This window comes from Psammomys obesus, unplaced genomic scaffold (assembly GCF_907164565.1).
Source record: "Psammomys obesus unplaced genomic scaffold, mPsaObe1.curated_primary_1811, whole genome shotgun sequence".
NCBI classification, from domain to species: domain Eukaryota; kingdom Metazoa; phylum Chordata; class Mammalia; order Rodentia; family Muridae; genus Psammomys; species Psammomys obesus.
The window spans coordinates 6,356,898-6,373,316 of NW_026592776.1; the positions used below are offsets into that span (position 1 = coordinate 6,356,898).

Here is a 16,419-nt window from a genome sequence, read left to right on the forward strand (position 1 = left end):
ACTCAGTTGAGGGACATCTGGGTTGTTTCCAGGTTCTGGCAATTATGAATAGAGCTGCTACGAACATGGTTGAGCAAATGCCCTTATTGTATACTTGAGCTTATTTTGGATATATGACTAGGAGTGGTATAGCTGGATCTTGAGGAAGCACTCTTCCTAATTGTCTAAGACAGCACCAGATTGATTTCCAAAGTGGTTGTACAAGTTTACATTCCCATCAGCAATGGAGGAGAGTTCCCCATTCTCCATATCCTTTCCAGCATGAGTTGTCATTTGAGTTTTTGATCTTAGCCATTCTGATGGGTGTTAGGTGAAATCTCAGGGTCGTTTTGATTTGCATTTCCCTGATGACTAAGGATGTTGAGCATTTCTTTAAGTGATTTTCAGCCATTCAATATTCCTCTATTGAAAATTCTCTGTTTAGCTATGTACCCCATTTTTTAATTGGTAAAGATCCTTTCTCAATCTGTAGACTGTTGTTTTGTTCTGAGTAAGGTATACCAGAAGCAGAAAGACACACATGGTACATACTCACTTATAAGTGGATATTAGACATATAATATAGGATGATCATACTAAAATCTGTATAACTAAAGAAGCTAAGCAAGAAGGAGGACCCTGGGTAAGATGATCAATCCTCACTCAGAAAGGCAAATGGGACAGACATCGGAAGAGGGAGAAAGCAGGGAACAAGACAGGAGCCTATCACAGAGGTCCTCTGAAAGAATCTACCCAGCAGGGTATCATCAAAGCAGATGCTGAGTCTCATAGCCAAATTTTGGGCAGAGTACAGGGAATCTTATGAAAGAAGGGGGAGATAGAAAGACCTGAAGGGGACTGGAACTCCACAAGGAGAGCAACAGAAACAAAAATTATGGGCCCAGGGTTCTTTTCTGAGACTAATACTCTGACCAAGGACCATAGATAACCTAGAACCCCTGCACAGATGTAGCCCATGGCAGCTCAGTATACAAGTGGGTTCCTTAGTAATGGGAACGAGAACTGTCTCTGACATGAAATCTTTGATCTCCTCCCCCTGATGACAGAGCAGCCTTCCCAGGCCATAGCAGTCAGTCCTGATGAGACCTGCTAGGCTGGGGTCAGAGGGAAGGGGATGAGGAAGACCTCCCCTACCAGTGGACTCAGAGAGGGGCATGGGAGGAGATCAGGGAGGGAGGGTGTGATTAGGAGATGAGGGAGGGGGCTACAGCTCAGATACAAAGTGAAAAAACTATAATTTATAACAAGTAAATTAATTAATAAAAAGAAAGATCTGAACAATAGAAACTACTATTCTTCCTCCCATAACTACACATATTTTAGAAAAAGCTAAAAGGATATCAGGAAAGACTTAAAGTGCGTTTTGCATATTTTTCAACTGTCAAAAGAGTCTTCATAAAAAGAAATACTAGATGGAGTGCTAGCAACAAGTGAGAAAGAAGACAATGACTAACTAAAATGACTTTGGGTGTGTTACTACTGTTTCCAGTGCCATGCCTTCCCGCCTGCTGCCATTCTTTTGGCCACTATGGTTGTGGACTCAACGCTCTTAAACCATAAGCCCCAAATACACTCTTCTATAAATTTCCTAGGTCATGTTGCCTTATCACAGAAATAGAGAAAAAATAAGATACAACATTTTTCTTTTTTTTTTTTACTGCTTAGTTTACAATAACACAAACTATGCCTTGATAGTATTTGACAAGGGAAAAGATGGCCACATACTGCTAGTTGCACAAAATTTGCTGTAAGTACAAATAGAAAAGTTCTGTGATTACTGAGACACAAATGTAAATTTCAAAGACTCGAAAACCTAGGGTATAAATTAAATATACTTACATAATTTGTTACCTTCTTTGTCATAACCATGGAGATAAATACCACCGAGTTCTAATAACCATCTTGGAATAGAGGATTCACTAAGGTCTAGAAAGTGATAAACTTTAATCAGTTATAGTAATCTATGGATCTGAAAAAAGAAAACCTCACACTCTAGAGGTAATGCTATATAGTAGTCCTACTATCACTCAAACTTGAACAACATACAACTTACTTCAATCTTGAATGAAATGTAACTTATTAAAAAACTTAGGAGTTGCTGGCACTACAAAGAGCTACTTCCTGCTGAGAAAACAACTGACAAGATTTACAGAGAAAACAACCAACAAAAGATTTACAGAGAATGGAAAGAACACTAAGAGACCATTCAATTTAATGCTGTGCAGGGTCTGGGTGTAGCCCAGTGGTAGGGAACAAGTTAAGGATACAACAAGGTCCTGGATTCCATCCCTGAGTCCCTCTTAAAACAAACAAAAGCCACATTAAGAAATATTCACATAGCTGGGAGGGTGACACATGCTTGTAATCCCAGCACTCTGGGAGGCAGAGGCGGGTGGATCTCTTTGAGTTTCAAGGCCAGCCTGGTCTACAAAGTGAGTCCAGGACAGCTAAGGCTCCACACACAGGGAAATTCTGTCTTGAAAGAAAATGAAGAAATATTCATATAACATCAGATTTTGAGGGGAAAAATCCCTGTTTTGTCTAGCAAGATGCCATTTTTTCTCCCTGTTTCCTCTCTTACTATCTAGGCCCCTGCTCTCTCTCACTCTCTCTCTCCCTTTCCGTGTGTGTGTGTGTGTGTGTGTGTGTGTGTGTGTGTGTGTATGTGACCAGGCATTGATTTAGTTATACTACTTACCAGATGGCCAGCAAAGGCCCCATGCGATCCTCCTGAGTACTCAGATTAAAGAGCAGTGCTAGGGATCTAAACCTAGGTCATCATGCTTGTGCAGCAATCATTTTACTTACTGCGCTATCTTTCCTTCCCCAAGATGGCATTTTTCTACAAAGTTTTATATATGGTAAACTAGTGTTTTAGAGCAGGTGGAAAATAATTCAAGAAAAATATAACATTCTTTAGCAGAAAAAACAAACAACAGACCTAACTGGTCTCTGAGGGAGGCTGGGGACCACTGTGGCAAGGCAGCATGGGGGAGACTTTAACTCTCCGGCAGTTCCCAGAGAACTCTCAAGGTTTTCCTCTAACCCCTTTTCCTATCTCATATCTTTGCTGTGTGTCACCAGAAACTAGCACCCTCTGTAATAATGCATGCATTGTTGAATTTCGTATGAGAGCTCAATGAGCTCAAAAAACAAAAAAAAAATAAAAACCAAAAATCACATGCGACAGACTTTATTCTTAAGAGAAGATTAGTGTGTGTGTGTGCTTCCTTGACTAACACATACTTTTTTGTTTAAATTGCCTACAGGTTTTACATTTCCCATCATTCTTACTTCTTGGAGTTTAGATATGCCCTTTCTTGTGGACTCTAGCATGAAAAATGAGGAGAAAATTAGCTCTAGACTTATTGACTATTTTGTATTTAAGTCTTTAGGCACAGTCACCTGAGTTTATAATCTACTATGACAGGAAACACTTTATATATAGTTGAAATGGATGATGCTATCTACTTATTCGTGTTAACTTTTTAGAGGGAGACAGTAGGTAACCTTCCCCGCAGAGTCCTTAACATATCTGAAAACTACATAAAACTCCCTCGAAGATTGCAGAAACCCATTCTGAAGACAAATCTAGCAGTGGTTTTAAAATGTTTAGAGAAGGCTACCACAGGTGTCTTTAGGGGATAAACTTGCTTTTCTGGATTCTCATTCAGTTTTGGAACACTCGCAAGCAGGAGGCACTCTTGGAATATGGAAAGGCATAGGAAACAACTGAAAAAATATGGATAGCAACATCTTCTTATTTTGGGGTCTAATATGGAAGACTACCTTGCCATTGTTTAATGGAATTTAACCAAACACAGAATGAGCAACTATGCTTTTAGTGACAATGTTGTAGTTGGTTCCCTATGATCTGATTACTTTATGAGGGATTCTCCTTCTAAGATTTTTGTCATAAACTATTCCTTTGAAAGTATGATTAGGCCACTAAAGGTAATATTCTAGGGTTTATGATGAATGCCAAGAATGGATCCAAATACAAACATCTAAGAGTAGCATTTATACAGATGTTATTATCCTGTCAAGGTTAAGTTGAACAGCTTACCATTGACAGAAAATTCTTTCCTCCACTGAAAACTCTCATCAAGCATCTTCAGTGTATCATCCACAACATTATGTCTCCAATGTAAGTAACTTTCAACCCAATTATCATCTTGCTGAAGCCTTTCAACATCACGTGGATCATATTTTTCTGACTTTTCTAGGGGAAAACATTAATGGACATCTAAGTCAGGATAATTCTGCTGTGAAAACAAACAAACAAACAACTAACTTAATGGCAAAGAGAAGAAAGATTTGGAAGACAAAGCCAAACTTCTCCAAGACACACATAGGGATGTTTTTCAAGGGAAAATGCAATCTAAAGAATTGACTGGATTTCTAAGTGAGAGCAGAATAAAGCTACCCAAAGAGTGCAGATTTGAGATGTCTAACTATGCTGTCTAGGGTGTCTCTGAATTCTTAGGGCTCAACTGATCCTCCTGCCTCAGTCTAAGTAGCTGGAACTGTAGGCATGCACTTCTGTACCTGATATAGTACATCATTTTTTTTTTTTTTTAGTCACGTGGAACACTCTCCATATCTAGAGTGTATTAGTTAATACTTTGTTCCAGTGACAAAAGCAACCAAGGAAGGAAAGATTTTTTTATGTGTAGATTATGGGGGTGGGGTTCTCTAACTTACAGTCCTTCTTCCTCAGTCTCCCAATCCTTGGAGGATTACAGGCATGCACCAACAAGACCAGCCGAGGAAAAACTGATTTTGGCTCATAGTTTCAGAGTCATTAGTCTATGCCAACAATATTTATTATTCCTTAGCCCGTGATGAGGTTGTATGCCATGGCAGAATTGTACTAGAGAATAAAATTGCTCCTGGCAGAGAGACAGCCATCAAGGGGCCAGAGAATGGGCATACTACACAAATGCATGTACACCAGTGACCAATTTCTTTCAGCAAGTCCCTATTTCCTTAGCTATGAACTTATCAATGGATTTGTCCACTAATGAAGTCAGTAACCTCATGATCCATTCACTTTTCAACTGTTACCAGCTGGCGACCAAGGCTTCAACACACAAGCTTTTTCAGGAAATATTTCACATCTAAACCACAGCATGCAACATCACCATATTTTCACTCTGGATCCAACATTTCCAATAATTTAGTAGAATAATCATATTCAATTATAATTGTGTGTCATTTTCATACACATGCCATATTCCCCTTTTAACTTCTTTACTAATTACTTCTCCTTGCATACTGTTCTCACTAGTTTATTATAAGTGAATTCTTCTTGTTTTCATGGAATCACCACTACACATCCAAATTCTACCATTTGGCAAGACTCTTCAGATACTTTTCTTTCCACAAATATTTCCTGTGAACAAAAGTAATTCTTCAGTGAGCAGCAAGAGAACTTCATTTAAGTTTTCCACAAGGCACACCACAATTTTTTTCTTGACTTAGTGTTACTGGTATGCATGCCATCTTTCCCAAATAAACAGTAAAGGTCCAGAGCTTGTACATCTTAAGAATTATCGAAAGCACATGACACAACAAATGTTGTGTCTTTATTTTTAGTTTCTCAACTATTTATTCCCTCCTAAGTGCGAAAGCAGTTTTGGAAATTTCCCTGGCCTCTCCATTTTCTTTTCTTTCATAGGTATTTATTCACTAAGTTGTACAGTGTCTACCTCCTCTCCATTTGTACTGCCTTTAATTCAGGGCCTTGAGAAAATAGATGAAGGGGCAGAAAAGTATAAAGTGCATTTAAACAATTAACCTCTTTGAGTCTTCATTTTTAAATCTTTAACCTGTGTGGTATACTAAGAGGCCTGTGTGAGGGTCAGTTGAAAAATAATATATGAAAATGCTTGAAAATTAAAAACACTACAAAATATAAGTCCATAAATCATATATTTTTGGAATGTCACCTGAGGTATAGTTTTCAATATATGGGCTCTGTTTTTTAATCTATAAAATGAGTGGTTCCATAGTACATAAACCTTGGAAAATAGTTTTAGCTCTGTAATTTGAAAATTCATTAGCATTCTAAGTACATTTCCCCTTTAATTATAAATGACATTTGAGAGCATAAGATGGCTTTAAAAGAGTTAACATAGCCTCCTGTCTCATTAAGAAGGGATCATTTAGTTTGGCCATTCTACCAGTACGGTATTTTCCTTAAAATTATAGCTGCCTTCATCTGCTTGCAGGAAAATGTGTGCCATATATCCAAGTTTGTGTAAGCACAGTTTATCAGTTCTTCTTCCCATTGAAAATGGTGGTTAGTGAAAAAGGGGATTAAGTGAGCTCCCCAGTCAAACACACTTACACATAGAAATGTTCTATGGGTATACTCCATTTTCTCACAGACAACATTAAAAGGACATGTCTTCAAAGGTCAAAGTTTAATAAAAGTTCTTATATCATTAGAGACTTTCTAAAATAAATATGGCTTCTCTGTTTCCTTTTTTTTTTTTTTTCATGAATACAATAAGCACTGCAATGACTACTTGCCTTGGCTTGGGTCATGGAGTTAGCAATTTTACTTACCATTGCTTTTGTATAGTCAGTACAAATGTCAGCACAATAGAAGAAGCAAATGATAATTTAGGATTATGATGAAAATTGTTTTGACTTCAGAGGCTTGTGGAAGAGTCTTGGACATCAGGTACAGTTCCAGAGTACAATGAAAAGTACTTTCTTAGAATAATATTTGGCAAATGATACATAATCGGTAAAAATTAACCACAACAAAAAAAGTGAAATATTGCTGTTAACATTACTACTGCTGTTTTCTATCTACTACTACTATCATTAAGGAGACACAGACTATTACTACAAAGGTAAAGCCTGCTTCCTTTGGTAGTTTTCATGAATACCGGTCTCTGAAATCAGATATTTCCATTTTACCATTAATTATTATTAGGCATTTATTTACATAGAAAATACGGTGGTTGCTGTTTTAACCATTTAACCCTGTACAAGCAGAAATGAAATCAGAGAAGGGGAAAAACGAGAATGAGAGAGCTGGAGAGGAGAAGAGGTGGAATTTGGCAGAGAGAGAGGAAAAAAGTAGAATCAAAGGGATAAAGAGCAAGAGGAAAGAGGGAAAAGGCCAAGGGAGGCAGGTGAAAGAGAACACAGCCAGTAAGAGAGAAAAGATATAGCTGTGAGGCATAAAGGCATACAGGAGAATGAAGTCAACAGTCAGCTTTCAATGGCTTAGGATTGTATAGTTAAGGAACATTATTAACTATAATTAGTAGAGCAACATCCAGTTTTCTTTTACAGTTCATTACAAGTTACTCATTCTTTCATTTGGATTATTCATAGTGTTCATGTATGGTGGTCAGAAGACAACTTTCTGAAGTCAGTTCTCTCTCTATTCTGTGAATTCCTGGAATTTAACTCTGTTTGTCAGACTTGATGGTAGGTATCTTTATCCACAGAGCCATCCCACTGGCCCCAATGCCTTTGATTTCAAACACAGGCCTTAGATTCCTCCACGGATCTTTAGTACATATCAGATAAAAGTCCTGACAAGGTTTTGGGAGATAAGTACAGATTATGGACATGTTAAGAATAGAAATCTTTGGGCAAAAACAAAAACAAAATCTGCTTTCTTAGCAGTTGGCCCCAATCTCGTCTGAATCTCTTTGTATCTGTCAGGCTATCTGAAAGACTGAGTGAAAGGTGATCTTCTGTGAGAGAAATAGCCTCAAGTTTCAGCATGTACCAAAATCACACAGGGATGTCAACAAGGCATTCTTGGGTTCCCTACCTTGATTGTTAATTCTGGGGGCTATGAAAGAATCAGCAGGCTGGCATAAGAATCGTATGTAGTGGGCCTCTGCTCTAGTGCAGGATTTGACAATACCCACCACCCTACCCTGTGCACGGTTAGATTAAAAATATCTTAAACCATGAGGGACACAGATATCCTCTGTTGCTGATACATAGCATGTGTATTTAAAAATCTTTTAAAATACAAACTGAACAACAACAAAACTCCCAGGTCAGGGCTGTATAGAAACAGGCCTTGGATGATCGCTAGTCAGTCACAGGAAAGGTGGAACTTTCTATCTCAGTTGCTTTCCTTCAAGAGCACAAAATCCACATTTTTCACCAGCTAATTACCCAGGTTCAACAGACTACATGAATTCTGGCTATTCCTATATATTATGTACTGTTGTAAGACTTCATTGTGAGCTCATTGTGTATAATCTTGTGTTTGCTCTTCTTAGTCCAAGTCAAATGGGAGAATGTGAGGCCCATTTCATTAAAAATTCAGGCCTGGTGACCCAAGCCTATAATACCAGTTACTCAGGAAGCCAAGGGAGGAAGAACACAAGCCGGCTACACAGTGAATTCCAGGAAAGCCAGGAGACTTAAGATACTATTTCAAACTAAAAACTGAGAAAATGGTGGTGTGGTAGGCCAGCATGTATGATGCTCTGGGTTCAATCTCCAACACACACACAAACCATATGGAAATACTGTTCATGAAAAATAAGCAATAAGCATTCATTTGTAAGGAGAGCGCACAAGGGGAAAAGGGCTAATGCTGATCTACTCTGCTTAGCTCTAAGAGGTCAAGAACTTTGGAAAGCCACTGCCCTGCCCTCCTAATCCGTATCAACAATAGAGGCACATTAAATTTTTGATATAGAATGATTATATCCATGAAAGTCTGGCCCCCACCAACCCTGACATTCCTCAGGGCCCAGATCTTCAACAATAGATTGTATTGTTCTTGCCCTTTTGAAAAATTAAAAATTTACACAGCAGAAAATAAAGTTATCAGATACCTAGGCAACAAAGACCCTGAATTAAAAAAAAAAAAAAGCTTAATGACTTCAGGTAAAATTACATTGATCTTTCCATATAAGCTTTCTATTAGTTTTAACATATTTTTTCGGTAATTTCCATTGTGATAGCCTCATTAAAACCATGGGTTATTTAGCAGAAGTGAGAATTACACACATTGCTGGGAAGTTATTAATCCATAGAGGTATGTTGTTTTGGCTTTCTAAAATTTAATTTGTTTTTATGTACCTGTTTATTATGATTCCAAATATTGTTGCCTAATGGTGTGAGAACTGGCCCTTATGATCTAGCTGCTTTAGAATTTTCTGAGACGTCTTTTATTAATAACCACATGATAAATATGTAAAAGCTTCACATTTAGAAATACATATTTTTAAAGTATCTATTTTCTATTTGTTGAGTTAAAAAAAACTATACTTTCAAACACACAAATACACATACTAAACATACATGTATACACCAAACACACACACATACTTATACATCTGTTTGTCTATGATCAAGTTTGTTCACTGTGCTGTTAAAATCTAAACTCTTAAGTGTGTGTTTTTACCTTCTTTGCTCTAGTTGTGAAAGAAATCTGCTGGAATTGATTCCTTCACATGTGTACAGATTTCTTAAGTTTCCTTTAACTTATAATTTTAAGGCTACATACATCATTAAGCAGAGTTTTGAGTTGTTGAATGTCTTGTTCACAGAGAATATACAGCAGTATTATGAAAAAAGAATCATGGCCAATTAGGAAAAGTAAGTAATATAAATAAGTTCTACAATGAACATAAAAATTGTAACATTGTTTAGTGAAATGTAAAAGTTATGTTCTCATGTTCTCTCATTCTTTATAAAATGGTGACTGAAGGGCGAAGAGTACTTCAGGGATTGTTATGATTCTATTCAATCGTCTAGAGATCTTTTGTTGTTGTAGTTTGTTTGTTTGTTTGTTTCTTTTATTTTTCTTTTCTTTCTTTTTTTTTTTTGAAACAAGGATCCATGTATCCCAAGATGGCCTCAGACACAATATAGAGCTGAGTCTGGCCTTCAACTTAGACCTGAGTTATTACACTCAATTATTCTTATATATTTCATTACGATAGTTAGCTTTAATTGTCATCGTAACACAAACTAGAACCATCTAGGAAGAGTACATTCTAAATTAGATAAACAAACTTTACTCTTCCTGTCCAAGCTTTTAAAATAATTGTGACTAAAATAAAATCACCATTCTAGAACTGGCAGTTTTTCATTAGCAGGTGGTTTAAAACTGAAAAACTCACTAAACATTAAAAATGAGGATATATGTTGAATAGGAATAAATGAGATAGAGATATGAATTTTAAAAGCCAAGAGAAAGATATAAGAATATTTGCTAGCCAATGTAAAGTGTCCTTAGTGAGGTTAAAGATTAAAATGTAAGCAGGTCTACCAATTCTTTATTCTCATCTAAGTTTATGGCTCAAGCTTTTGTAGAAAGCCATAATTTCAAGTCCTTTAAACCAGTGTCTTGGTAATTTTAGATCTACCATAAAGACTAAAATTGATTATTCTTTTTAAAAAACTGACTAATAAATAATTATATATTTATGATATATGTAATATTCTTATACATATGTAGTAGAACATATAAATCAAGCTAATGAAAAGATATTTTCCACATATTTCATTTTGGCTGTAAGTGTACTTAAAATCTGTCTTAGTAAGTTACAAGTATACAGTATTGTTATCAACTATCTTTACAGTGTTGTACAAAGTTCTCTTGAACTTATTCCCCATGTCTGCTATTTTTTATCCTCTGACCACTGTCTCTTTATGTGTGCACCAGAAATGTATAGGCAATGTTCACAGCAGCACTGTAAAAGATACCAAGCCTAGCAACAAATGAAATTTATCAACTGGTTTATGCATCATAAAAATTTCCAAAAAGGAATGAGCTAGTATATTACACTATATGTAGGAATCCTAAACTGAGTCAAATCACTGGAAATTCTGTTCAGCCTTTATATAAAGGTTAAAAAAAAGAGAAAGAGACAAAAATCTAATAACGTGTTGGTGGAGGAAACTTCATAGGTGATAAATCTAATGAAAAGCAAGAGAATGAGTAAGACCAAAATGCAGAAAATGTGGCTCCCAAATGTCACAGTACATGGAAAGCATCTAAGGTCAAAGATCTACATGTTTGACTGAACAGAAGTACATGATTGCTTACTCTTTCATGCTTTAGACATGATGTCCACTAAAAACATCAACATTCAACTAAAACAAAATAAAAATTAAGAGAGAAAAATCATCACTAGGTAAGAAAAATCAACTTAAATAGTAATACAGAAACCATAAAACAATGGGTAATTATGAATATATTAAAAATTTGGCAAAATCGGTAATAGTGGCATAAACCAAAAAAGAATATAAATGAGTATAATCATATGAAAAGAGGTTTAGGAAAATAAACAATAAAATGCAAACTAGAAAAACTATCAGCTATAGTTGAATTTAGTTGCAATTATGACACTAAACATGGAGAAGGTGTGGTAAGACAAACATTATCCTATAGGGCCAGTAAGAATGAAATTATGTAGTTTATAAGACCTATATGATAGAAGTTCGATATGGATTATGAAATGAGTCCCAAGTATTTATTTATAAACATAATAATTTGATTTCAAGACATGAATAAAAAGGAAGTAATCTGAACTTCATAAAGTTGTACTAACAAAAAAATTGAAGCAATCAAAATGTCCAAAAAATTACATAAATTAAATGGCAATTTGCTTTTTAACTAATAGAACCAAATATTAAGAAATAAAATAATGTTTACACAAATGGGTAAGATCACATCAATAAAAATATAACATACAAATCATAATTAGGATGCTCTTTTAACTTTGTTTTCATAAGCATATATACACAAAGATTAGGAACAAATTTAACCCTTGTCAGTAAGACTATTTCTAGACAGTAAGGAGGCTTTGATTTTTCTATCAACTAAATTCATTTAAATAAGTTCATATACCTGTAAAATTAGAAAAACCCCTCAAGCTCAGCTGCTTCTCCACATACTAAAGTACGAACCTGTCACCTGGACATCCAAGCTTCTCTACACTGTACTGTTGTACTGTTGCATCCAGGTGCACACCTCTCTTCAAGGCTAACCACAGCAAGCTGTATACCTTTCCATCTCAGCACCATTACTCAGACTGTCTGAGCCACCTACATACCTTCTCTACCTGGCCAAGTGCCACCTAAGTTTGTAAGAAATACCACCTGTGTTAGTCAGCTTTCTGTCACTGCACCAAATATCTGAGAGATCAAGAGAGTAAAAGTGTTTATTTTATTTTATTTTTTTTTTAATTTTACTTCAGAGTGGTAGAGGTTCAGTCTGTGATCAGTTGGCCTAGATGCTTTTGGACCTGTAATGAGGAGGGAGGTCAGGCAGCTAGTGTGTAACAGGCCCAAACTTCTAATAACATAGCCAAGATTCCATAATCACCCTTAAAGGTACCATTCCCAAGAACTAAGACTCCATTACTAAGCCAACTGCTCTTATAAATTCTGCCATTTCCCAATAGCACCATGTTTCAGAGCAAGATTTTCTACAGTATGGGAGCTGCCAAGCTTTTCCAGGAAGTTACTTCTAACTCAGTACTAACCGGATCACCAAGAGGTATCTCTCCTTGTCTTAGCACTCTTCTTTGATAAAGGGTTTCATGGACCTTAGACTGGATTGCATATCACTAGGTAATCAAAGATAACTTTTTTGAACTCGAAATCCTGCTTTCACCTCCCACTTTTTAGGATTTCAGGTGTATATCACCATGCCAAGGGACTCCTTTTGTTCTTATTACTTGTAATTCAGTTCACCTTATTTAGTGGATTATCTTTGTTCTAATAATTTCACTAGATTGCACAAGTTAGAAAAATGACTATCATTCACCTTTCTCTAATACTGACAAACTGCTTTACAGAATTAAGCAGATAATGAGTGCTTTCAGAACTGAATAAATTATTGTTACAAAGAGAAAGAAGAAAGAACAGAAAATGTTTCTCATTTGAGATTCACAGAATTTCTCACAGTAATAATGAGGGAGAAAAGTAATTATGGACCCATATTTTCTGCCTTAGGTTTGCCCAAAAATCAATCCATATTTGGTAACATTTTCTGCAGGCATGAAAAAATGAGCTTGGGATTCCCAAGAACTTGTTTTCAAATGAATATCTGAAGAGATATCCTTGTGGATAATAAATGCTTTTAATTTTTTTAATAAATGCTTTTATTTTGCAAAAACATCATTATGGCTTTTCTGCCTTAAACATTTTATGAAACAAAATATTGTCAATCAAAATATAGACTCTGAAATACAAAAGTGGATATTCTAAACAGTTAATTTTGTTATTATCATATCTATCTACATATATATATATTATGGAGATTGCAAATTATATATATATATATATATATTAAAGACAGATGTCGTGTTTAGTTCATGCTTACCTGGAAATTACTATAATAGACCATGCCACCTTAGAACTTGAATGCCCTCCTGCTTCCACATCTTAAGTTCTAGGATTACTTGCACAAATGAACCACATCAATGTTATCAAAGCTAATTTCTATAAAGCAACTTACAGGGGAGAATACATATAACTAAAAAGCCTTATCATATTTCAGGGTACAGTACAACTACCAGGTGAGAAAGCCTTTCACGGCTTCAACTTTCTCTGTTAATAGAAGCCCTTAATATTTACAACTGCTATGTAGATAACACACACCAGTTCACCTATACTTAAATGTGTGTGTTTGTGTGTGTATTTGTGTATGGGTTAAAAATATCCGAATACTTAATGCCATAAATAGTGACTGTCTCTGAAAAAATTATACTTGTCTTCATGATATACACTGTGAAGGTTTTTTTTTTTTTTTTTTCCCAAATATTTGGTAGGAAAGGGTTGCTGGTTAGGGCAGTTTTAATTTGGAATGTCAATTCTTCCTATGATCTTCTAATATATACCTTTAAGTAGTGCTATATTCATTCAACGAATATGTACTGAACACTGTACAAGGTATTGAGGAGTGAGAAAAACACACAAAGCTTCTGCTTTCAACTTCTATAGGCTGCTACTAACTAAAACCATCTATTATCTACTGCAGGAAATAAACAATAAACAAAGGACAATTACAGGCTAGGAGGGAAAGTAAGCAGGGCAGGAAGCTACTAAATAACCAGTGAAGCCTCTCAATACATTTATCCCTGAAAAGACAAAACAAAAATAAAACAACAACAAAAAAAAGCTTTACATTTTAATTGGGAAAAACATCCCAGGCAGACAGAAATGGAAATGTCCCAAGATGCAAACAGACTCATTCTGTTTGAAGAACACAAATGAGGCAGTGTAGTTATATTTTTCAAACTGTGGGTCATGTTTTGGATTAGGATATCAACTTTGTGGGTCACTGCATTTTAAAAAAGGAAGTCAAATAGAAACTACACCAGTCACATGTTTTTAGATTAAATATTCTTTAAAGAACTTCTGTGTGTGTGTGTGTGTACGTGTGTTGCATATACTGGTTGCTATTTGTAGCAACTGAGTTGCTATTTGTAGGTTCCTTAACGCAGGGAGTGGTCAAATCTTCACTAAGCAAGAAGAAAAATAACAGGTGGCTAAGAGCTGTAGGACATATGGCCTCAAATTGTAGATCACTGAGAAGAATCGGGACTTTATTCTAAATACATACAGTGGGAAGACACTGAAGGGTTTCAAGCTGGGGAGTGACAAGATCTAATTAGACATCACAGTGTTGCTGAAAGATTACTAAAGTGAAATCCAAAAGGCCTGAGTAGCAAGCCAAGCCAAGACGCTTAACAACAGGGATTCTGAGTAAATTGCTAAATCTTACTACACATCACTTCCCTCATTCCTTCAAGACCTTGCAGATTGTGTAATTTATCTATGTTCTGCTTGCTCCCTTGAACATAAGCAAATATCGGCTATGAAATCACCAATTCAAGTTATATCTCAATGTACTATAAACCACACAGCTGTGAATTATATTTCCATAGAAAGCTTTTTTAGAATTATCACTTTACTGTAACCAGCTATGTTAATAGACATGAATGAGATCTCTGGGCTAAAAGTGAATGGAGTGCTTTTGCAACTCTCTGGTACAAAGTTTGGTGCATTAAGAAAATTGGCAAAGAGGCACTAAAAGATTTACTGACCAGGCTTTTGGAACTTATTTGTTCTAGGTCATGAAGTGATGTACAATACAGAACAGTATAAAAGTGTAGGAATCTTCTGCTAAACACTACCATCAAAATACAAGAGTTTAATTCTTTCCACAGTAACCAAATGACAGAGGCAAAATCTAACTAAAATGACAACCTACTAGCCTTTAGTTCCACACTTGACAATCTGATATATGTCTCTTCATTTAACTCTCTAACCTTGAATGCATTTCACAGATAAGGGAAGAGGAACTCAGAACATGTAAGTAAGCTATTTATTGGAAGGGTCTACATTAGTATCAATCAAGGCAGACAGCAACTCGGTACAGCCTTTAAACTCTGTACTTATAACTTATTCTAAAAGTTTAAAAATACTGTACAAGCACTAAATCATCAGATAAGTACTTGACAACTCAAGTATCCATGACATTGAGACACTGAATGTTCAACCATTAAATCCATTCTGCACTTACAGAAACTTTCAAGTAGAGAGTGTGATGAGATAAGAACTTAATGAGTAGAACTTTTGGTTTTAAGAAATGGAATTAAGCAAAATAAAAGGAACTGGATTACCAAATTACGTACAAAGTATATGGCAACAACAAAATGCCTATTGGTTCGCTTTCTGGTTGAAAGGCCAGCAAGGGAACCATGAACTGTACAGTGTCACCTATGTCATTGACTAAATAGCCTGCCAGGCCCAGGAAAACTAGGAGATTCTAGACATTTTGATTTCCAATGTACATTAACTATTTACATGAAGAAGCGAGCACACCATCTACCCAAGTGAAGCGGCGCACACAGCATGGCAAAACTCTTGAAATATGTACTGCATCTTTCCAGCTAGGGTTAAAAAGGTCTTTTAACATCTCCAGGCAAAAACACCCACAAACACCCCAGCAAAAGTTGGATCTGCTCACTGCACACCCCACTTTAACCCACAGAACGCATGCTCACCTGTCACATACTCAGTTTCGAATCTCCGCCGGGTCTCAGAGATTAGCTTGGCTTTATTCTGAGCGTTATTCTGGATGGGAGACACAACAAAACCTTAGAAGCTTATGGTCTTTACCCAGACCACTCTCAGCACAGGACACCTGTACAGGAGCGCATGGGCCCTGGGCCTGGAAGACAGCTTCCGGGTCCAGTGACCCAGCAGCAATGCGGTGCTGCTCACCTCGGCCATGGTCACAGTCGCGGAACTGATTGTACTTGTAGCCTTCGCCCTTTCCACAGCCGGCAACCAAGTATCTCATCACCAGCCAGCCCAGCCCAAAGGTAGCTCAAGAAGAGAGGGAGGGGTAGACGGTCGCGTGACACTAGAACGTAGAAGGAAGTGCCTCCATGCTAT

At 36.4% G+C, this 16,419-nt stretch overlaps 1 protein-coding gene across 3 annotated transcripts in view; it reads right to left on the bottom strand.

The window, feature by feature from the left end:
* Mospd2 (motile sperm domain containing 2) overlaps window positions 1-16,380 on the bottom strand; it is a 41,595-nt gene extending 25,215 nt beyond the window's left edge. For 2 of the 3 annotated variants that reach the window (XM_055615778.1, XM_055615777.1), the window contains exons 1-4: window positions 16,246-16,380; window positions 16,026-16,095; window positions 4,067-4,222; window positions 1,840-1,926 (exon numbers count right to left, since the gene is read on the bottom strand). In XM_055615778.1, coding sequence (XP_055471753.1) covers window positions 1,840-1,926; window positions 4,067-4,222; window positions 16,026-16,095; window positions 16,246-16,254 — 322 coding nt within the window. In that variant the 5' untranslated portion in view covers window positions 16,255-16,380. The remainder of the gene's footprint in view (window positions 1-1,839; window positions 1,927-4,066; window positions 4,223-16,025; window positions 16,096-16,245) is intronic. The other variant, XM_055615779.1, reaches the window with a different exon arrangement.
* Window positions 16,381-16,419: the final 39 nt, after the last annotated feature.